Below are 24,676 nucleotides of genomic sequence, written 5' to 3'. Positions count from 1 at the left end.
AGAAAACTGCAGAAGAAAGCTAGAAAATCAGCTAAGCAGGTCAACAACTTTAAAGTATTAAAGCTAATTTAATAGTAAATTTAGACTAGTTAAGTTCACTGCTTTGACAGTTGTATGTGATAAAACTGGGACCGAGGTTTCCGCAGGCACTGTCAATGTAGGGCAGGGCAGGTACAAGTGGGTTCTGGCCATGTATTCATTGCTTTAGAAATTGAAAAACCACTGCTTAGATGGCAGATTTATTGTGGGAGGTAAATCAGCCCCCTCCTGCATTTGTACACACTTGGCTTGTCAACGAACTCACACGAACAGATTTAATAGCACTAAGCAGGTGGCTAAATCTTTGAAAGTCCAGGCACTAAGATCCTCCCCTCACCAATGTCTTCCAGTATTTTTAAGCTATGACTAAACCTAAAAACAGAGAAATAATTTTAAATAGGCTTAAAGATTCCCCTGCTCACCTCTAAAAACAATAACACATTCTCAAAGGCCCATAATAGACCTTTTTCCCCTAGAAGTGAAGTTTTTTAATAATTTAATAATTTTGGACGTTTTTAAAATGGTTTTAATTGGTCCTTATAATCCATTCTTTTACAAAACACACTGGGAAAATAAGGTAAAGGAGGATAAGGAAAAAAACCAACAACTTACTTTGTATGCTTGGCAAAAAGCTGTTCCAGCACAACCATTTCTGTCGTTTAGAAACATATCTGTAATTGTTTAGGAAGCACTACTCCTGACATTTCACAATGAATACAAATAAAAGACAAAACCTACAAACATTTACAAAAACATGCTTACAATAAAGCTATAGAGGTCTTTAAAATGTCAAGTATTTTTGGTAAACTCCTTGTAGGGTTGGGGTTTTTTTCTTCACAGATGGAGAAAAATTCATAAGCTTAAATGTGCATCAGCACTCCAAATATTTGATTACTCCTTACGGTGTATTCATTAGAAATTTGTTTAGCTTTGCTTTAGACATTTCAAACAATAGTTTCCACTGCTTCCTTGACAGACCAAAATATTCCACAGTCTACTACAACAGCCAGAAAGACTTCCTGATCTTCAGCCAAAATTCCCTTTTCTTTACATCATCTCACTACTCCTGATTATACATGTCTTTTTGTATATAAAGTTCTCCCACAGTAAGAATTAGACTCTTTCAAAATACTCGCCACCAGAAATGTTACGCTTCACTCATCTCCAGCCTGCTCTATACATAGCTGTCTACTGCCTTCCTTCTGACTGTACCTTAAAATCTTCTATTCTTGTGCTTTTCAATGCCTTCCAGCTGTCGACAACTTTCTGCTAACAGAGAGCTAAGCGGGCTAGAGGTAGCTGAGATACTGGAGCCATGTGTGAGCGGTGTAGTAAGTCCAGGGCCCTGGAACTTCTATTGCTGTTTATGAGAAAAGCTCTGCGGACGCCCCTGAAGAAGGGAAGCAGACGTGGGTTTTGCATGCTAAAGGTCCTATCCTCTCCAAATGCAGATTGAATCAGCAGTACTCGCTTGCCTCTAAAAAAATTGGAAAGTAAGAATCAAGTGGGTTTTTTCCCCCCTTTTACTCCCAAATCACGGAGTCATGTCTAATTGGAACCTCAGATAACACATGCTCTTTTAAAAACGCCGTTCCTTGCTATCAAATGACCACACAAAGTCAGAAGCAGGGACAAATGGGGGAAAAAAAAAAGCTACAATCTCATCCTCTCTGCTTAACTTTGTAGACATATAATCCAAACTCATCCTGCATAAATAAAGTATAATAATATGTAGTATTATTATATAAGCACAACAAAGCGTAAGTAATAAATCTGGGCACAAAATTTGAAAATAGAGTAGCAAGTTTTGCCACTTACCTAAAACATACTTGAAAATTTTGGAATTGTCACAATTTCTCTCTTTAGAGAAAGAAACAGTTACACTTGTAATCTGTGAGCTGTGTTTGCCAAGCAGCAGACAAACATATTTTCTGGTAATTAACATGTCTAGAAAATTAATCACATCCTAATGTAACTCATTTTGCCTGCAGCTTCCCTCTTCTATACAGTGCAAAAGAACACACTTGCTAAACTTAAAAAAAAAAAAATATAGTGGTGTCTTTGTTTTGAAGCACTTGTAGGTACCTCCATTGGGAACTCTCCATCTCTGCCCCTGCTCCTGCTTTTCTGCTAGGCCATTTACTAATCATCTCCTCTGACCCTGCTGTGTGCTGTAGGGGGAACAAGTGACTTTCACAATAAATTAAGCAGCCTCCAGTGTGCTCATTTGCTGTGAATTTTTTTTTTTTGCCTTTGCTACTCTGAAGATGGAAAATAGGTGTTTTGACTTTTGAGGAGAAAGTGGCAAAAGTGGCAGTTTACTCTTTTCCGCATGAGTTAAGTGCAAGCTTTCCCAGTTTCTGAACAAAGAGCCTCTCCCTCTAAAGTGAAAGCTGATGATACATCTGCCCTCAAGCATATGTTTTCCAAGGCAAGATGACTGCATGGGGGTTGTTTCTATTGCAATTGTTATGTAGTAGCACTTACGCATTAAAAAAAAAAAAGTTCCCTTTCTTTCCTAGTGCAGATGATGTGTGTTGCATGCTTTATTACTAACACTCTGAATATGATGGATATAAAAGAATGGTAAATGACATGTAAGGTCTGCTTTAAGGCCAAAACAAGAAAGCGTTTTGCTTTGGGTGAGGAGGTGGATGGTTGTTTTAGTTTCCTTTAGCCCGTACATTTAAATCTCAGCTGAGCTCAGAGATCTCTCTTATTAAGGTGCTATGTGTGCCAAGTTTAAAAGCCTACTTTTGGTTTAAAGCAGCCTTAGCTGTTCACCTTTCTTGCACCACCCTTGTTGTACAATCAATCAGACACATGAGTATTTTCTTTTGTTGCCTGTTACACTGAGAAACAAATAGAGCCTTCCTGTTACATGATTCCTAACTAGAACTGAAGGAAAAAAATCACATGAAAACCTAACAAAGTCATTTCAAGTTGTCCTTTGGCTTCTGTACAAGAAACGGAGAATTTGATGATGATTTTCTCAAAACAACAGTGTAGAGTGGTTTCCATAGCAAATTTTCCTTCTAAAATAACTTGAGTGGCTTGCCTACGCAGCTAGGGTAATAGTTAATGAGAAAAATCAGAACAGTTTGGCAGTTCTCATGAATTGGTCTTGGATGAAGGTCTTCATAAGCAATAGAGGCTGAGCAGGGCAGGCTTGAACAAAATTGGTGCTCAAGACAGCAACTATCATCTGTTACAGTATATGATTTTAGATTTGCACTCTGAAAAACACTTTATAAAAATGGCCTGAGTTTGGAGTCACAAGAAAAATAAATGAAAGCTGTAAGTTCTTAATATGTCTGAAAAAATCAAGCCATCTTTCTGGAGATACACAAGGAGGAACTGCAGGTTCAACTGTCATTGTCCACGTCTGAATATTGTGGCTGACAATTGCAGAACAAAAAAGTGTGACTAATGCAATGATTGCAAAGTACAACACATCATGGCTTAGTGTAATGTCCTTTGCATTGTACAAGCACGTCTTTCAAAAACAAGCATGTGGTGTGCTTTTGTAAAAAGGAGTTGAGCTGCTCATATCTAAAGCAACACGGTGTCTTCCCTTTCAGGGATCCAGCATGCCACAGTACAAGCTGACATACTTCAATCTGCGAGGACGAGCAGAAATCAGCCGCTACCTGTTCGCCTATTCGGGCAAAAAGTATGAAGACCACAGGATAGAAGCAGCAGACTGGCCCAAAATCAAACCAAGTAAGTAGCACGGGATCTTATATCCAAAGCTCTGCTAGAAATGCTGTCAAAAAGCAAAGCAATTTGAAGAGGTACCTACATGTTTCATGAGCAGAAATACATTTAATTCCGGGCTTTAATTAAGCTTATGGGAATTTTATTGTCTAGACAGCCAAAATGTCATTCCTGATGCTCTCACAGAAGTCCAGATCCAAATCTTCAGACAATCTAACATGACTTACCTGCTGGGATTTTACTCCTTATCAATTCAGTTCAGCTTATGTCTGCCTAAAGCTAACCAAATGTGTGCTGATCTTCTCAGGTTCTTTGGAGGATTTGGTCTCAAAGACCACACCGCAGCCTTCTAAAAACCCTGGTTTTAGAAAGCCAAATTGGAAATAACTGTCAAGAAGGACACTCCTTTGCAACCAGAAAGGTCTTCAGAGAGGGAAAGTGATGAGAGAAAAAAAAAGAAATCAGTTGATATAGCAAAGAGAAAACAAAAGAATCAGAAGAGGTGCTAGAAAATAATTGTTCCTAAGAAGAAGCCCTTCAGAGAGTACTCTGCAGGCTACTATACCTCATCCATTTCATGTTTTTCAGTAAAGTAACCCCTTTCCAGCTATTAAAGCTATTTGTTATTTCTGTGCATTAAATTAGCCTTAGTTCAAATGAAACAGATCTTGAGTTTGGAGACTGAGGATATGAAATCAGAGATATCTGTGTCCTTATTTCATGGATTTGGTCTGTGTTTTGCTACACAGGCTATGACTTTTCACGTCCAGAATGAAGAGTAACACCTTTAGTTTGGGGAAAAGGCACAACTAATGCGCAAGGTGATTTCTATTAATCAAGCAATGTTTCTTGAGAGGCTTTTACACCATTTAATAAGCCCAGCCAGTGGGCTACCAAATTCTTGTAGGGTGCAGTTAAATTTGGTCTTTCCCATAATGTTCAGTGTGACTTGAATGACAAATACTCAAGCACTGCTGCTCTCCAAGTGGCAGCTGAAGCCATCTGTGGTGCTCAGAAAACACTGGCTAACAACCCACAGAGAGGAGTGTAAATGAGGCAGTGGAAACGGGATATTTTCAGTTAGGGATGACTGACTTCGGAAACCTTTTCTTTGTAAGAGCGTAAGCCTGTTGACCATGTGGTTTAGCTTGTTTCTCTCCCACTGCAATTCTCAGCGAAGCAGTGTAGAAACTAAAGGTGAGATTGAGAATTCAGATGAACTGAAGAAAGCTCTGCGTAGGCCTTTTTCGTACTTAACTATGCACGTATTCACACATACACACACCCACTTATGTACTGAAACAAAGTTCAGAGAATATTAGGAAGGTATAATTCTATGTAGAGTTTTGCATACTGATTTGCATACATGATTTTTTAAGTAAGACAAATTAAACAGACAAAGCATGAGTAGTGACTTAAAGGCTGCAGAGGCATTAATATCTGAGGATGAGATGTTCTAACAGCAGATCTATCAGACAAGGTAAAGGCATTACATCTCTCTTTGAAGACTGATGATGTCCCAAAGTCAGAGCCAGCGCAAGAAACAATGCAGGAAAATCCTTCCTAATGCTTTTCTTCAGTGCTCACATCATGAACCTCCCAGTGAAGCTTTATATGTAGGGTACTTGTTCACTACAGTGTATGCCCAGCTGCAACACCGTTACTACCAAAACACTGGGAGCAGGGACACCCTAGAAATCCTAAGCCATACAGTTTGTAGCTGTATCTGCTGCATTAATGAATGTTGGTTAAGTCATTTAACCTCTGGATGTCTTTGTTTCTCCTTCTGTGATGTGAAAAGATTGTTAGCAGGTTTACCAAGGGTTAATTAAGATTTTTCATTTTCTCTGCATAATGGCCTTTCATAGCAGCCTCTACTATGACTGATCCCTAGATGAAATTCCAAAGCAGATAAGAAGTTTAGTAAAATGTGGGAGCTGCTGCTCTCAGATTTGTGAAATCATCTGTGCAAAATTTATGCTGGCCTAAGTGTTCTTTGAATTTCAGGCTTCTGTAGACACCCAGTCAGTCAGTCAGTGGATGAGAACTGGAATGTATTGTGCTAATTGACCAGGAAAATGTACACCTACAAAGACAAGTTGGATGCATGTCTGAATGGGCTATTACATCTCGTACCAGGATGCTAAACTTTTGCTTCTGGAAGGCTTCCTGAAAGCTAGCTCAAGCACCAATGTAATGGTAGCATTTGCCACCAGTGACATCTGCGTTGCAGTTGCAGACAATGTCAACTAAAACAAGAGTAAAGGTATCTTGTTGGTATGCATAACAATGTAACACTGCTAAGGAAATTGTCTGGAGATCAGCTAACTGATGACTACCTCCTCCTCCTCCTCCTTTGTGAAGCAATCAGTTACTCATGGTATTTCCAGACAAAGTAATCTCCCACAGGCAAATCATTCAGCAAAACTCTGAATAAAAGGTAGCAACAGGGCTTTGCAGTAAACAGCCTTACACCCTACAAGACCAATAGCCACTGCCCCAGTCTGCCCTGAGGTACCTACACACTGACTTTGCAGGCCATGACTCAACCCAAGAAATGGTTGCCTCCTAGCTAGGGACTAGGTCGTATAGGGTTTGTGTGTCTTAACACTACAACAATATTGCATACAGCAGAGATGCACCATTTGCCATAAGGATAACAAACCACTTGCATTCTCTACTATCCTGAATTTTCAAAATGTTCCTCAGCTTCCTCCGTGGAGGCAGGGATTGAAGAGGAAAAAGTATCAGTCCTCAGGAAAGCAGGTAACAGGATCCTTGCCAAAAAAGTTCAGTTACTGCTGTGTTCAACAGTAAATATGAAATGAGGGGATCCATCCAACCCATTGCGCACACAAAGGCATAGCTCATTCTGCTGAGAGATCTTCTACACTACTCTCGTTCATATTCTGTATTCAGATCTGTGTTACGAAGCTCAGGATTTCTTTTTTTCCCATTTTGCCTGGACTGGGTCTACTTCAAGAAGAAAAGAAATAAAGTAGCAGACTCCACTCAGTGTCATCCTGGTGAAAACCAAAGGGTAGCAAGTGTTTAGCAATGATAAGGGAAATTACAGCTGCATTTGATGTAACAACAGCTACTGTAATAGCGATTTGGTACACCGCTTATTTTGCAACCCTCAAAAATCATTAAAATTGGTCCAATTGAACTAATTACATAATTATATATTGAAGTGAGATTAAGAAATACCAGACAAATAGCTATGCACACTTGCATACACCATGTTTGCATTTACCCACTTGCCTATGAAAGATCTGAAACCAGTTTTGACTGCAGAGTCTGCAAGTGCAACATAATGTCCCTCTTTTTAAAAACTTCAAGTTTTGATGAAGTAAGATAAAGAAAAAAATACTTTGGGAAGAAGTTTGGAGAAGGAGAGCACTTCATGTTTCTTGAGCTACTAAGGGAACAAATCAAAGAATTCAAGTTTGTCTAAGAGCATGGGAGTCACGTCTCAGTACAGAGGATAGGTTTGCTTCACTAATTTTCACAAAATTAAAGTAAGGTTTTGCAACAACCTCCCAGCCAAATCATCATACCATATAAACCAGAAAATACTGTCATTATTCTGAAGAAAAGACTTATTTCTTACTTCTCCTGTAAAATTGATGTGAAAATAGAAAACGTGCATTAAGATTAATGTGCAGAAAGGCCATTTAGAAAGCACCCTTGCAGCTGCTGCACGTTTAATTTTGACCTGGACTGAAGGGTGTGATGGGTTTTGTTGTTTGTTTTGGCATTTTTCACGTGGCTCCCTCAAGCAAGCTGTCGTCTTAATGGTCCTTCGGGCAAATAAGTAACTGCCTGTTCCTAGAAATACTGTCTTACTTGATTTTGTTTACACCTAAGTGGTGTTTTTTTTTGTACAAGAGCGAGGCATATTATAACATAAAAACCTATGTCATTTGGCTTATACACTCTGAAATTAAAATTTCTGTATCTCAACATTTCTTTTTTTCCCTTCTATCACTAATCAGGTCATTTTTGGTAAATTTTCCAGTTGCTGATTTCAGGCGAGGATCGTAGTTTATATTAGTTTTATACTATAAACAAGCTTAAGCAAGCTAATATCTAAGTATTAGCGTTAACTAGCTTTAGCACAGAATTTTAAAAACCAGACGAATATCAAGTAGCAGCTTCATGTGACCCTTCACGCTATATAAGTCAATAATTTAAATAAGTAAACAAATTCACATTTTACGTTTCCTTTTGGACAGACTTTGACTTGACGATGCCACCATTTAAACCGTAGTCAATTCAAGATCTACACACAATGACATAATAGACTCATTCAAGACCTGTATTGCCACATAATAGGCTCCTCACAAAAAGCATCACTGAACTGACATAAGTCATGATATAGCAGAAAATCCACTGTAATGGTGCACAAAGTTACCACCCCCTTGAGATATTAAGCTAGCACGCAGTAACAGCTTTTGTTCTGTGGCTCACTCAGGGAATTTGAAGCAATGGCAATTACACAGACTTTATCGTCATAGCAAAGGATGCTTTCATTGCACTGACGGCTGTAAACGTCCTGTAAACTGTTTAGGAGAGGCTTGAAAGGTCCTTAGGAAACTTGGCAAACTAATTATAGCACTGAAAATACTTCCAAGATAATAGATAAATCTTGAGAGGCACCTGACAGCAGACAAGAATTCCTCAAGGGAGCAGTTGTTCTGTTTCCTGAGTGACTTGCTGCTATGTAGCTCTAGCTAAGATGTGTAAATAGCTGTCTTCGGGTAAAAAGCAGGGCTTAGCAATCACTTCCAAGGAGAATATGAGTTGTAATAGCTACAGCGCTAAAGCTGGGTTGAGGTTAGATCAGAGCACCATCCTGGTCATCCCTTTCTAGAAGATATGGATTCTGGATGTCTCCAGCTCCAGGCCAATCACTTCCCAGGGGCCTTGCTCCTCTGCCAGCCTTACAAAAAAATGCATCTTTCATATACTTCTTATTGGAAGATGCAAAGTATCTCATATATTTGTTTCTCATGATCCAATTTAAATATGAATGGAAAGGCAAAGCAGTTATGGTTAGTTTTCAAGGCAAAGGAGAACTTATTTTGACAGACATACTGTAGTAAGCAGCATGGCTGTGACATTTTCCTCCATCTTTGATGCCATAGTAAGGCAGCTGGATTGGTCAATCTAAGCTGCTTGATTGTAAAACCATTAATTATTCAGGTTTTGAGGAACAATCAAATGCTTAAACACAGGCTGCCTAGCATCAAGGCCATGGACAAATTCATGGGGAAGAGCAGGTCAACTCGGGGGAAATAGGGGAACCTGAACTCATGTCTGGGAGCAAAGCTGAGGCAAGTCAGGATAAATGTGGTGAGGAAAGAACAGAGATGATGATGAGAAGAATAATGAAGAAGTTAAGATGAGTGGAAAAGGAAGAGAGAGCTAAGGGAAAAAGAAAATTAAAAACTGTATCTGCATAGGGGCTCCACACTGGCTGGGGGAGAACAGCGGTGAGAAGCATAGCACTGCATTAAGCTCTGGTTTCTCCGCACCAGCAGCCAACCACTAGCTGCCAGGCTTGGACAAAACCATCTTAGCTCTGTATTGTGTTTCCCCTCCCTGTCCTTGACAGAGAAACAGGCCCATGTGAGCACCATCCATTGGGTCGTGCCCAGAAGGATGGGTGAGGAGCTCATGGTCAAATGGAAAGCTAGTGAGAACCTATAGGCATGCCAGGTTGGGAATAGTTATCACAGCCGTTAGGAACTTCACGGGATGGAGACAATTTATACAGATGTCCTTGCTTTTAACACACATCAGGCCTCATCTCCCCTGCTTAGTATCCAGCAGAGACTATATAAATATCACAGTTCTAGCCACAAGAGCCAACCAAAATTAAAGTATGTATAAAAAGGAATTCATCCGACTCCTAAACACTGCACAGATACTTCAGTGAGTCCTTCCTAAAATGAGAAGAGAGACTGCAGATCAGTCTAATGACTTACACTCACCCTCTGTCAAGGTTTTCTTCATGGGGAGTGTAAAGTCTGTGCAGATTTCATTCCAGCATGCAATGCTAAAAACAATGAATAACCAAGATAATAGGAAAAGCAAGAAAGTTCAATTTAAAGAAGACTACAGGTTTAGTTATCCAAACAGCATGCTTTTTAAAAACCCTGTTCCTCTTGTCAGTGATTTTTCAATCTAAATCTGGAAATCAACACAAGCATTCATAGCACCTTCTACTTCAGATGAGCAACAAAGCCATCAAACTAAAAGGGAAAGGTCATATATTTTGTGCATGCCTGAGAAATGACGCTGTTTGTACGGTGATGGCAACAGATTTTGCTCAAGTGGGAGTTGGAAACTTTGCAAGACAACATTGTTTTGAAAAACATGGAAAGGACATCCGTATGGATGCACATGGGTACAAACTGACGTAAGTACGAAGCAGCCCCCTAACCGATCAAGGTTAAAGAAAAACTAGCGAAGTAACACACGCATCTTTCCAGTCTGCACTACTTTGGCTTACCTGTTCATTCGTGATTGCTCGCTGATGCATGTTCTTTCATGATTTGCCCCCACAACCCTCATTCTACCCAAATGAAATCCCTCTCACACTCCAGCTTCGTGTGCCACCTCTTTCACTTGCTCATCTAATGCAGGAGCCTGGCAGGAACCGACCTACGTGCTTTGTCCATCTGGAGTCGCACGAACCATGTTTTTCACCAAAAATGTGTAAAATTTAGCAGTTTTAATACAATGCTTATACACATGGCACATTCAGACATCCCCAGAGATTCCTTGAACGTATGTTATCAACGAGCAGAGCAAGGCCAAAAGCACCACAGGAGGCTCAAGGCAAGCCACAGAAGCCCATATCCATGAGTCTAAAGGTAACACTGCCTAAATTCATGTACAGAGAGATGGTTTTCTGTTGTACTTTGGAGCCCCTGAGTAGATAGCCTGGCTGTGGGTTTTGCTGTGCTTCAAAAAATGGGCTATGGGCCAGGTGTCTAGAGGCCACGTTGAGGTCATTTATCAAACCCTTACCTTGTCTCCAGCAATCAAACTGTGCCCATCCAGTGTGAAGGCTCTTCGCATCCTTCCTTAGGATGAACTGCGTGACACAAATCCAACCCCCTCTTCTCCACTCGGAAAAGGAAGTCTCCAGTTTTCACAGGGAACACATTCCTGCCTACAACAGCCAACTTATATATACAATCAACCTCCTGGTTTTGCTATGAATTTATCAATATAGGAAATTGTTCTTTTAAGTTACAAGAGCAAAAAGATATTTCACTGCAGCTTTCTGAAACCTTAGTCCTTATTACATAGATTTTGGATAATAACGTTTCAAACGCAAAGATTTTTTTTTTCCCTAAACTTTTCCAGATTGAAAATGCAACTTAATAAGCCATTATACCTTTTCCTCCAATACGGAGGAAATGTACTATAAATATTTTCTGCCCCTTGACAGTTCTTTGTTATTTTCTTCAGCTGTGAAGCAGCCTGGATATCTGCCATACTTTCTGGTGTGCAAGAATAGCATGCCCTGCACCCAAGAAGAAACGACAGATTTTTACAATGGTCTGCACAGCACAAGTGTGCTTTCTTCAAACCTCTCAGAATTGCACTCATTTACAGCATATTAACTCAATATTCAACAAAAGTGAGTGTATAATCATATACATACACTCCATCAGCAAGGAGGAAAAAAAAAATATCTATGTTTATATTAAAATCACAATTTTTTCCCCTGTTCTCTATAAGAAAAAATCAAATGGCATTTTGAACACACAAGAAAAGAAGGAACATCTCTTGTTTACCATCCGTTATGCTTTAAATAGTCCATTGTTTAGTAATGATGGCAATAGATATGCTGCCTCTTAGCAAAAAACCCCCAAGCCTCATTATAAATCAAAGCATAATGTCTTTTGGACATTTAAGGCTCGCGGCACAATGTGCAATAAAATCTGCTCTCATTTATTAATTTTATACTTGCATTAGGAATCATGCAAGTGTATGAATATTTCTATTGCACACAAAACAAAGCTGTATTTGTATATTTTTAATTGTAAACTCAGTTTCTTTTTCAGGAAAGAATAACCAGATCGTAATGAAAATAGCTCAGCACTGAGGAGGAAGCACTTTGTGGGCATTACTCATGTTTTCAAGGAATGAATAGCAATTCCCTTGAATTCTGTGAACTGCTAGGAAAAAAAAAGTGAACCCAGAAACGGCCAGATTCCTGAGAAACAGAACATGCAAGATTACTACCACTCTGCCACCCAGCTGCCTTTCACACCTTAATCCATGTTCCTCAACTGTCAGAAAGATACCTCCCTCCTTTTGCTGTAATCAAGGGTTTCTTAAAAAAATAATATATCTTTACAAAAAAAGCAGCTTTCATTTTCCTTGTGGTGACCGACAAAGTGAAACGTCAGCCAAAGCTGTGGCTTTTAGACTTTCATCCATATGTAAACGCAGCAGAAAATGGTCCGTTCGGTTTCTAGATGAAGCAATTGTAGTTTCCCAACCTGAGCAGTGATCATCACAGTTATTGCCACAGAGGCTGGCTTAGTCACGTTGGCCTAGCCAAAACTGCATCAGCCCAGTGGCACTCCTACCGGGGCCTCCGAAAAAGGCCGGTTAACTCCTTCAGAGGCAGCAGTTATTGCCCCTGAGCTGGCTGCACTTTTGCTGTCAGGCATTGGTGTACAGCCTTGTCTGGTCTGGGTGGTGCATCTGAAGGTGGCTGTAGTCCAGCGGTCACGTGCACTCTCATTCCCTCTACTTGCGCTTGCTTGAAAGATGCGCCCGTATCCTGCGTAAGCAAACATTTCATTTTACAGCTCTGTGGCTTTGGAGGCAGTGATGCTCAGGGCACTCTGCACCATTAATCCTCAGCGCAGAACCAAGACTTTTCTCATTTTCACACCAGAGCACTTTTTGGTTTAGCATCTGGGGATGTGTCTTTGCCTTTCTGAATTCTCAATGAAGCAATACATGGACTTGCCAGGACCTTGCTGCTCTCTGGATAATAAACATATGAAGTCTTCTGTGCAACAAGTCTATTATTGTTTCAATAACAGTAGCAGTGCATGCTTTCTCCCTGGGGTACAGCAGCTAACGCTCTTTGAGCTCTCTTGCTTCTGCTAGTCATCAGCATCAAAATTTATACCAGCTTCACAGTGTGCTGAACTTGCGGGGGGGGGAAGAGTATCATGACTACTGTGTTCAGATGCAGGAAAAAAAAAAATGCACCAATGAGTCCTGGATGTCTTGTGCAGCTGCCAAATTCATTTTGCAGATACAGATTTGACATCTAAGATTCCATACCTAATGTGATTCACATACTGCATGCTAAACCACAGAGCCACGTGGCAGTGTTCATCATTGATGAAGTTGCCTTGATAAACAGGTCACGTTTCATTATTTTTCCCTTTTCATTACGAACTAAAAAACCTCATGGAATAGAAGTGTCATTCCAACTGTCCCATAAAGACAGTTCTCCTGGGTTTGAAAGCACCTTACATGTTTCCAGTAGCCAATGTTCTCACTTTCCTGCTACCGCCGTTTTACATTGCATGACAATCTTAAGATGGGCATATATCTTATTTACATAAAGTGTAATGCAGATGAAAATCAGGTACAAAGCATTTGGCTATGACCAGCACTTGCAATCACGTACCTGGAATTTATGAAATAGCATCCTTTGAAATGCAGAGATTTAAAGTTCCTCCAGTGAACAGTACCGGGTTCCCACGAACGGATTGTCACCGCCCTAAACGCGACATTTTTTCGCAGTTTAAGCTTTGCTCCAAGGTTCCAGCCCCATTTGATATCATGCCAGCGGCTTCTCCAAAACATGGCAAAACAGCAGTCCAAGTTTTCACATACATTATGCTACTAAATTAATAACTGAAAAATAAGATTGATTTCTTATCTCAAACTCTCTTAGAGATATCTATGATGCCTGCTTCGTTTGTCTTCCCCTATACTTGAAATCTGGTGGCTTCTTCCCCATGACTGACTGAATTTTTTTTTGAATGCAAGCCAAGTCAAGTAAATTTGAATATCTTCTCAATTACTCGCATTTGCGGTTCAGCGTGAAAGCTATATTTGTCTCTTGGTGATGACTGTCAAGTGAAACCTCTTGTCACAATGTAAGTTCTGAAATACGGATACTTCTCTGAATCACTGCTTCTGAATTTAAAACAAGTGTAAATGAAAAAGCACCTTTGTAGTCTTTACCCAATCTCTTACTTCATACCCCAGCTGGATCCTGCTCTACAAAATCTTTAGTAGCACTTTGCTTAACCTTGGCAATCACTTTCCTGGGGAGGACAAAGCAGGGAAGAGAAGGAAAAACCAAGATTCCACTGAAAAGTTTCACTGCATAAAGAATTCAGGATATGTAGGAGCACATTCAGCCCTTACAGCATACGGCTAGGAAATAAGAAATGCAATATCTGGTTTCTACGCTATAGTTGCCTTCTTGCAGTGCGATCTGGTTATATCCTTAACCTTACTTTTTTTTTTTTAGTCCATGCATTTCCCTACAGAAATACTGTGAAACTGTTAAGTGCTATAACAATGCATACCCTCTGAGCGGTAAGAGTGCAACTATTACAGACTCCCACTGTTAAGGGCTATGATTTAACTTTTGGTTGTTTTTTCTTTTTTGCTTTCTCCTTGAAGCTATCCCGTTTGGCAAAATCCCTGTTCTGGAAGTAGACGGAGTTACCATTCACCAGAGCCTCGCAATAGCAAGATACCTCGCCAGAGAATCAGGTAACACATATTTGACTATTTTCTTGCTCTGTTCTGCACCCACCTTTAATGCTGAGGAAAAATACATCCACAGCAAAAATATAAACAAACCAACAGCTTGGCAAGCCCAACCAAGCAGAAGTCAACACCAGCGTGGCAATACTGGTACTAGTGCTTTTCCCAGGCGCAAAGAGCTAATAGTTATCAGCCTCTCATTGCATCTATGGTTTGTCTGCCAGTGCCAAGTGCTGACCATAGAAATGCAGCATACCATATAGGATGCTATTAGAGGCACCACTCAAAGAGTGATGGTTTAAAAAGCACTGAGGAGCACTGTGCGGTGGCATGCCTGTGTTCAGCGGCCTTCCTTACCATAATTTGGTGCCAATTTTGCTCGCTGGGTTGGGGCTGCTGTGGCAATGCTGATGAGATCTCAGGCTACATCCCCTGCGGTTCTAAGATCAGAGGGAAGAAAAAGACCAAGGCACATCTGCCAGGATGCTGTGTGACAGGGTTTAAAGTCACGTATAAAGTAAAAAAACAGACAAAAAGAAGATTGAAAGTAACAACCTGTAGCATGAAATGCTACGACGTTCAGAGCTGAAGTCACATGGCTGAGCTCCGTCTTTGCAGTGTAAGTGGGTATGCCTAAAGGAAAACTCAGAAATAATCCCCCCTTACGCCTGATTGAGTTTCCCCTCTGCATACAATACCTGGGGTTTGGGCTGACTTCTCCAGCCAGCAAACTTCATTCACCTGTCACTGCACGACAGAAAGCGTGTACCTGTGGCTTCCCTAAGGCTCTGAGGGCAGTTTCCCCTGGAGCTAAACTTTGAGCTGCCAGGCTAACCAGAGAGATGACCAGGATTAGAGATTATCAGAGTCAGCAGGCAGAGCACTCTGAAGCAGATTTAGGCAACAATTCTGAGCTGGCAGAGACATTAGATCAGATGGTGACATCACTTGTATCTTTAAATACTTACATGCTATGGAAGTACTTGACGGGTTAGATAAAGTGATATAAGACTTAGTAATGCAAGCAATCAAAGAGAGTAGTCAGGGCTTGCTTTAGGTCAGCAAGCTGTCATTCAAAACCATCTGCAAAACTGGTCTGGTCGAAGGCGGACATGTTTGTGGTGTGCTGGATGTCAGCAAATTCAAGAGGGGGGCTGGGAAGCAAGTACTATCCTAGTTTTTTTACACTCTGAGCAGAGAGATGTAACCTGCCTTTCAAAATATCTCACATTTTCCAACGGAGGAAACAGGCAGAAGTGCAGAGCCTTATTCTTCAAGGCACTAGCACAACACATTTTCAAGCATGTCTGCAATACTGTGCTCCTGCCAATTTCCTCCATCCTTGATGCAATCTACTGCTTGCAAGAGAAGAGAATGACGAGCGTCCACCCGGTAATAAAAACGATGAGAAAGCCTGCCTTCCACCCACGCTGCCTCCCTCCCCGTCTCCTATCGGGAGGCTGATCTGGAGCTCCTTTTACGGTCTGAAGTTCTGATGTAGGCATTCCCCCAATACCTTTTCCACCGGCTTGCAACAGCCACAAAGGCTAGGGTTCTGGTAAATCCTAGCACACTCGGACCATGCTGTTCTCCTTTTGGTGTTAATCAGCTACAGCAGGAAAAAAACCATACATGGAAGGGGGAAAAAATATTTTCAAATTCATAGTGAAAACTTGCTACTTCTGCTGTTATGTCTGCGTATGTATCACTAAGCCTTTAAAATTAAGAAACGGCATTTTTAGGTGCCTGTCACTAACGACTCTTTACTGAAGGCTCACAGAACTTGATGCCCAAAAGGAGAGGCACATCCCTTGCCTTCGAAAGCATAAAGTTTCAATAAGGGAGATGACTTGGCAGAGGAAGGGCGTACGGTTTATGGGAGCCACAGAGCTTCCAGATGAGGCTTAAAGAACTGAGAGTGGAAGAGAATCAAAATGATCCTTAAATGTCTCCATTAAGTATATTTTGTCTTTACATTATTACTAACTGAATAAGAACTGGATTATTTTCAATACGACGTTAGTAAAAGTATTGTTATATCAAGCACTTTAACATACATACCACAAACTGACATGGGTTTTTCAGGTTTTGAAGTACATCATTGAAATCATAGAATCAATGTACTTGATTTTAGAAGGATGTAGAAGGATGACTTGAACCTGCACAGAGGTGAAAGCATGAACACAGGTCTGTGGAACGAGAGCGAGAGAAAAAGTAGCATTGAGAAGACTGCAGGCAAGCCAGAGGACAACAGGGGAGGAAGCCAGGTTTATAAACAAGACAAAGTTTGGCTAAGGTGCCTGATTACTATGAAGTAATCAAGAGCAAGCAGGATGTCACGAGAAGGTTCAAAATGGGGCTAAATGGGCAGGACAGAGGGAAAGAGAAGCAGACTTTCACAGAAGCACTTTTGGAGGTTGTGTGGAGAGATGGAAAGACCATGAGATGGAGAAGGACATTGAAAGCTGGGATAGGGAAAGATTAACAGGAAGGAATTAGTGCGGACCCTCACCGAATGTCCTGAGATGGTGGAAAGCAGAGAGAAGGATAAAGAAGCAGTAGTCAGGCCATGGGCTCAGGTGACGGAAAGAACAACTCACTACCTCAGATGGCTATATGAGGCTGGATGGGGAAAAAAGCAAAAGATAGATGAGATTGCATCTGGATGCAAGAAGTCAAATGCATGTTGTTAGCATCAAAAAAAGCCCTGGAGAGCATGTATGTTTATGGAAATGTTCACGAAGAACAGAGTTTACCTTCGGGGCATCAAAAATTCCTGCTGATGCTGTCTCTAACCTTCTTCATATGCTTGCTTCCTACAGGTCTGGCAGGTCAGACGCCTGTGGAACAGGCGCTGGCTGATGCCATTGTGGACACGATAGATGATTTCATGACGCTGTTCCCTTGGGCAGAGAAAAATCAGGACGTGAGAGTAAGACAATCACTAATTTAAACAAAGATAGCACATAAGCCATGACTCTGTACCTGAGCATCTCCTCTGGAGAAACTGCTGTGTGCCAACCCCTGGGTCCATCACCTCACCTCAGTGAAGCTGAGCTGGAGGAGCTCTGTGCTTCTTCCTCCAGGCTAATCCAGCCAAGGCCTTCTGCTCCCTCCCACCTCCTCCTTCACCAGATTTTTTTCACCCTCGGTGGAAGCAATGATGAGGCCATCACAAGCCGCCCCTATTGGTTCACCTTGAATCAAGGATGCCATAAGGATGCATACATCAGACTGCTCTTCAAAGGCGAAAGACAGGACACTTCCATCCCAGCCGGCACTGTGCAATACCTGTATCTTGTTGCGAACAGAATAAGCGCAAATCTTTCTCTTTTTACTAACTGAACAGGATTAACAGCTCCATCCCATCTTCCTTTTGCCCTTCTGCATCTTGATTTCTATTTGGCTTTTAATATGTACCAATCTTCAATAACATCAGCTACCAGGGACAAATTCTTTTCAATTACCAGGGCGGTGTAGGACAGCAGGCACTGCTGAAGAGGGGAGGTAGCACATCCCTCACGGTCGCTGTGGTCATGCTCTTCAGATCCCAGCGGCCCAAGCTCGACCCTCTGCGGTGCTTCTGCAAATACTGATGCTACTTTAACACACAGTCATGGGCAAGTCTTACAGCATTTGGGGTTTTTTTTTGGCATCAGTCCGATCCCTCTCACCAGAGCCCCAAATGCAAGCATGCAGATCAGCTGCTGGGTAGGAGGGTGATGGATGAGTTAACTCCGGCGTTACAATGGCTCCACGCAGCTCTGACCCAAGCAGATGACCTGACCCTTTCAGGAAAGTGGTAGTGTAACAACAGGTCTCGCTGTCAAATACCAGTGCAGCCACCTTCCATTTATTCAAAGGTAATGTTTCAGATAGACTAGGATATCTTATTACAGAAACCACAGAGTACAAAATGTTGACCAAACCCAATAATAAATAATGAAATGATATTAAAGTGCTCTGAAATCTTGCAGGGGAAAATCTGAAAGTGTATTTGGAGGTTTTAGTATTAAAAAATGTGAATTACTTCATGTCCTAGTGATTTCCTGAAGTTTCCTCATTTGGTGAGAGGAGGTTGACTCACAATTTTTAATCATTTAGGAACAGCCACACTATTGCTAACATGTTAGCGTGGAAGAGCACTACTGCCACGGTACTGCTGCTCCTTTACAGGGAAACTCCCACGATAACGCCTGCGTGTGTCCCAGCTCGTTCTCAAGCACTTCTCCAAAATAAGGACCCAGACCATGTCACCAGTGATTAATTTAAAAGGGAAGAGAGTTCACAGGCAACCCTTATATGCCTGTACACACGTATGCATGCAAGGGAGCGTTTTGGGGCCAAGGAAGATCGAGAAACTTACTTTCTGGGAATCTCCTAACATTTTTCTATTAGCTGTTCTCCCTCTCTCCTCCCGGGTCCGCTGCCACCACCTTGTGGTAGAAGTGGCGTCTCATGGTCTCACAAGGCCAGATTTAAGTAATTTGCACACAGTAAAGTCAGAAAACTTCCCCGGGCCTGACAAGTGATTAGAGGAACACACATCCCTGGGAGAAAGATGAAAGGATGTGTTATGCTATCTGGCCCGTAGCAAAGAGAAAACCAAGCAAGGTAGGGGGAGCAGAGGTAGAAGCTGCCCATGGAAGGTCCCTCTGTGCCAGGCACAGACTCTCCCTTCACTGTACATACCCCGAAAAACCCAGCTGGCATTGCAATAGCTTTGTCATGCATTGCTGGAGAGCTCCAGAGTTGAGACAAGTAAGTCGTGCCGCTCCAGAAAGGTGAATCCTGGTCATGTCCCCACCAGCTTCATGGGTTGACTGTGTACTTCTGTAGTTGGGGGAGGTCATTACCATCATGATCACACAATAGTTTGGGGTTTTTTTGCAGGGGAGGGCAGGGGAACTTACCTAAAAAAAAGGAAATGCTACAGCACAGGGTACAAATATGAAATTTCTGGACTGCAAACACCTGTCTGTTACTTGCAGTCACAACATTCAGTTACTAAGCTCTTAACAGACAGCAGAAAATTATGTCAAATCTTCAAATGAGTCTGCAGAAGTACTGATTTTATTTCAGCCTGAATTTTTTGGGACCATTTAGGCTGCTGCCTCTTCTAAATTTTATTCTTTTTTCATCAACCTGAATTTCAAAGCTGTTGAAATAATTCCATTCCTATATAGTAGTGCTTATTTAACCAAGTCTGACTATGTTCCTCCAAAGTTAGGCCAAGCACATTAAACGCACAAACTGTGCCACATGGGTCAGACCAGATGATCACAACAGTCTGCAATCTCAATTGCTTCCATGCAGGTGAGAAGAGAAAACCAGAAACAGTTTCTCTCTCCAAAGGAAACAGCTAACTCTTTAAAAGCAGCCTTAAAACTTTCTGCTATGGGGAACAGCTAGCGGAGAGCCACAACCATACACTTCATCCATTAACATACAATTACTAAGGCTCATACCCTTCAATGCAGACTTCAGCCTTTAAAAACATATTTTAACCACCTCAAATCTCATTGCTGCAGAGACAAAAAAGCAGAATAAACTGCTAACATAAAAAGTTCAAAGATAAACCCAGCAAAAGCTCAAAAGGTTCCACAGGTTCCACATCTCACATGAGAAGGGCTGGTAAGGAAAGATAACCGAGCAGCTTCTGACTGACAGTTGGAAAGACTGAGCTTAAGGGATTCTGGAAATTGGAAACCCTGTATAATAGAAAACATAACATCCAAAAGAATCCCCAAAAAATGACTGTGAGACATTGAGAATATATTTTGTAGATGGATTCTCCCCAATCTATGGCAGGGCTCCCGGCTTGCCGCGGCTGAGTGGCTGTTAGCACAGATAAACGAGCGGCATCCCCCCCAAACATTGTGTCTTAGCATCCAGGAGCTCTCAGGTGTTCATTAAGGGAGCAATTGGCTTAAGTCATGGCTCATTGAGCCACGAATGCTGTGTTTTGGGCATCTAACCCACTTCATGGGTAATTACCTCAGCTTTCCTAAATTCAATAGTGCCCCTTTGCATGTATCCAAATGACAGTTACCTGTGCATTTCTTTAGTTATCTTAAATAATTGCTATTTGCTGTATTAATCCTGACTTGGATGTTAACACATTCCTCCTTCCAAAGAGAACTGAGAGTACTCTAAAGTTTGAGTCAGACCAAATGATTTCACTGTCACCTTTTTCAGATTTCAGCTTTCTTTTTCACAAGTAAGAAACCCCCAAAAATTCAGTTTTGCCAACTGCTGTGCTTACACATTCATGTGCATCTTTGTGTTTTGTTCTTCCCCCAGAAACAAGCATTTGATGATATCCTCACCAACAAAGCACCTGAGTTACTGAAAGATTTGGATACTTTCTTAGGGGATAACAACTGGCTGGTAGGGAAATCCGTAAGTATAATTTTTGTTTCTCCCATTCCAATCAGGTTGCCAGAAAAATAAAATCATTGACTGCTGTTGAATTTCTGGATTTCATGCCAGCCCATGAAACAACTCTCCCCACTCTTTTAACTCTTCATTCTTACCAATACACAATTGGTTGCTCAAATTGCAAAGTGAAAATTGTTTTCCCTACTATTACAAAAGTGAGACTAACCAGGACTAGGATCTGCATTTTCTAAACCGGTTTAAAAGTATGTTGACACAAAACATTATAAATGCCTTTGTACTAGTCAATACAGATAAGAGTTGTTCAGAACTCTGCTTATAATCACTGATCGATTTATAGAACAACACAAAAAAACCTTTACGAAAATGTAATCCCGTTTTACCCCAAATTGTTTGGAAAGTAATTAAAACACTTTTCTGCAGCACAATTTCAGCAGGAAAGTTTAATATTATAATGCAAGTAATATTTGTAGCAAGGGCTTTGTTTAACCAGTTTTTACTTAAGTCAGGCCTTGCACTGCAACCTAATTACTAGCTCTGTAATTACAGGCTTTTTAAAAAAAAAAAACCAAAAACTTACACAAAACAGATCAATTCATGTTTCATTTCTGCAGTTTGCTGAGAATATTAGTAGTCCCAAGATTCTGAGATTACCAACTAAAATTTATTGCTTTCTCTCCCATTTCCACCAGGTAACATGGGCTGATTTCTACTGGGATGTGTGCAGTACGACACTTCTGTCCTGTAAACCTGACCTGGCAGACAACTACCCCAGGCTTTTGGCTCTCAGAGACAGAGTGCAAGCACTTCCAGCTATTGCAGCCTGGATCCAGAAACGACCGAAGACTGTAATGTAGATCAGCTGTTCAGACTGGAAAGCACAAATGCATGTTTAGTTTTCAACATGACAAGTGTCCTAAGTTATTAATTTTAGAATCATTTAAACTAATTTCAGATGGGTATGCTACACCAAATCAAAATCTACCACTTGTTATCCATTTATAGGAGAGAACCTAAAAAGCTGGTTTAGTAGAGTAGAGCCTGAGGGAGAGGTGTGGTTTCAACCACATTCCCCCCACTACTAATAAAGTGCTTGATCAACCCAATTAATGTTCTGTGGCCTCTCAAAGGGAGAAGAGATGAATAAACCTTCCTGGAGAGATACAATCTCAACAATACCTTTGTTTATCGTAGACTTTCAATCTGGAGGAAAGCAGGCTAATTAACAGGATAAATGTGTGCGAGGACTAAGGACACTAAGCAAAAAAGAAAAGAACAGAAAAAAGAAAAGACCCACTTAGTCAACAAAGGTCAAGCTTCTCAAACACTTTCTTTAGGCCTCTTGAAGTTTATGCTGTGCCACTGCAAAGAAACAAAACAAACCAAAAACCAAACCAAACCAAAAAGCAGCTGCCCAGCTGAGCTGGTGTCCACACCAGCACCAGTCCTCCATAAGCACACCAGCTGCAAAAACATTCAGCGGCTCAGTAGCTCTTCCAGTAAGTAGGAGACAAAAATTGGGGGGGTAGTGGTGGCAGGGGTGGAAACTGGGTTTAAAACAAATGAATGAACAGTTGTTCTTATGGCACTGGGGAAAACAGGTAGGTGGAGATCCTGGCAATGTGGACAGTTGTAGATGCAAGCGGTTTACACAAACTCAAGGGGAGACAAGTGCTTGCAAGAGGACTCCACTGTGTGGTGTAAGCAGATAAACCACAACAAACTTGGGCAATCCTTTGGGCTGAAAATGGCCACTGTTAGGAAAGTATTTCCCTTCACACTTGCTTTTCCCTCCCACCATAAGTATCATTTCATTGAATCACGAGTGACACAACCAACCACTAACAGTTCAGACACAAACCAGGTACTGGCAGAACTGAAAACAAGGTCCAATTTTTTGCTCATTCCAATATGGTATCTCCACCTGCTTTGCAATTCCTTGCATGCTTTTTTCTAGCTCTTTGCAGATTTTTCCTTCTTCAGATCCCACTCTCCTCTCTTCTTCAGCAACAGACTTCAGATAGTTGTATTTTCTTTTCCCCTGTACATCTTTCCAAACCAGAGACACAGAATCACAGAATGGTTGAGGTTAAGGCACCCCTGGAGGTCATCTGGTCCAAACCCCCTGCTCAAGCAGGGCCACCTAGAGCCAGCTGCCCAGGGCTGTGTGTATCTTTTGAGTATCTTCAAGTATGGTGATTCTACAATCTCTTAAGACCCCCAATTAAAAGAGGGTAGAAACAGTTACAATAAACAAAGAATGCAGAAACACATATGAACTTCATAGCACTTCAAGAGAGATTCTGACCCAGGGGTCTAGGGATGTGATTGTTTAAGGAGTAACCACTGCTCAGCCAGACTACACCAACTGATTACATACACATACCAAACCAAAACACCACACAAACCACAAGATAGGGCAGGCATTTTGTTTCACGTCACATGCAAACAGGTGAGAACATGCAAATACAATGGGACAAGAGCTGGGCTAGGATGATGCCCAACAGAAACAAACAACTTCATTAACTGCAGGGTTAAACACTTGTGGTTGTCTGTTAAATCCCACTATTTAGTTCAACAAAACAGATGGAATTAAAGCAGCACGGTAGACAAACTGATTCTTACTCTTCCCCCTTCCCATATAATACAGTATTTCTTCACCCTATTTCAGCTGTGCATTTTGGAACATGCAGCACAGCCACAAAAGATTTCTAGTAAAAGCCAAGTGAAGTTTTGTTCAAAACTAAAAAACAGTTTTGAAAACATTTTAATAGCTTTCATTTTCCATCCATTTTGTACTTGCAGAAATCATGCACAGTTGGAAAAAATACTCACAGTCATAACCAAACCAAAAAAAATAGATGCCCAAACTGACCGATCACCTCACTGCCTAATCACTAGCGGTATCTGAAGACAGGCTGAAATACTGAGCAACCATGGACTCCAGCTCCTCTTCCCTACTCTTCATATAAAACTGTTTAAGTTCCTTCAAAAGACACAACAAGTGTCTTCTGACTGTGATAACCACATATAGAAAAGTGGTAATTAACTATCAGACCCATATTGCAAACCAGAGTGAATTCTAGGATGCAGTCTTCTGAGAGATTCAGCCTGGTACAGATTTGCTGAGCTCAGCACAGAGCATACAGCAGCGGAGGCTTTAAGAGGGCAGGGGCAATACGGACTTCCCCATACTTTGCCTTCCCCCAGCTTCTAAAAAGGCAGCAGTCTGAATCTTAACTACGGCGAGTTCAAAAGAGCAAATTTCACACTTTCCTCTGTCCACGGAAATGGACATCCTCCTCTCCTACCTCCTCAAATGACATCCTTGCCAGCAGATTATAAGCTTCAGGTGGAGGCACACCTCATCATTGATACCACTGAAGCTCTTCATTTCACTGAGATGAATTCAAAATTCACTGAAACTTCAAGAAGAGCGCAAGACATAAGCTTTGTGTTTAGGCGCTTCATTGGCAGAGCACAAATCTGGTATCTACACCAAGGACTGACAAAAAAATTGCAACCTGAGTGGAAAGTTCCATTTGGCAGGAATTCTGTTTTTATAATCAATATCCTAACACAACTGTGATTAGAGTATAATGACACATTAGTAATTAATTACTGCTGGATAAAGCCAAGTCAGTTCAAATGGAACATTTCAGCTAGTTTGAAAGCTGCCTATTTGATTTTTAACATGCAAGCACCGCCCCCCCCCCCGATAATCACAAAATGAAAACATTTT

The 24,676-nt window shown here is 41.2% G+C and overlaps 1 protein-coding gene across 1 annotated transcript in view; it reads left to right on the top strand.

The window, feature by feature from the left end:
* Positions 1-22,040, top strand: part of HPGDS (hematopoietic prostaglandin D synthase) — a 30,559-nt gene extending 8,519 nt beyond the window's left edge. The window contains exons 2-6 of the mRNA XM_075150600.1: positions 3,621-3,762; positions 14,449-14,541; positions 17,358-17,467; positions 20,839-20,937; positions 21,627-22,040. Coding sequence (XP_075006701.1) covers positions 3,630-3,762; positions 14,449-14,541; positions 17,358-17,467; positions 20,839-20,937; positions 21,627-21,791 — 600 coding nt within the window. The 5' untranslated portion in view covers positions 3,621-3,629 and the 3' untranslated portion in view covers positions 21,792-22,040. The remainder of the gene's footprint in view (positions 1-3,620; positions 3,763-14,448; positions 14,542-17,357; positions 17,468-20,838; positions 20,938-21,626) is intronic.
* The last annotated feature ends 2,636 nt before the right edge of the window (positions 22,041-24,676 follow it).

The sequence above is a fragment of the Calonectris borealis genome, chromosome 4 (genome assembly GCF_964195595.1).
Source record: "Calonectris borealis chromosome 4, bCalBor7.hap1.2, whole genome shotgun sequence".
Classification (NCBI taxonomy): Eukaryota; Metazoa; Chordata; class Aves; order Procellariiformes; family Procellariidae; genus Calonectris; species Calonectris borealis.
Note: the sequence above shows the minus strand (reverse complement) of the source record. Positions and strands in the feature narration are given on the sequence as shown.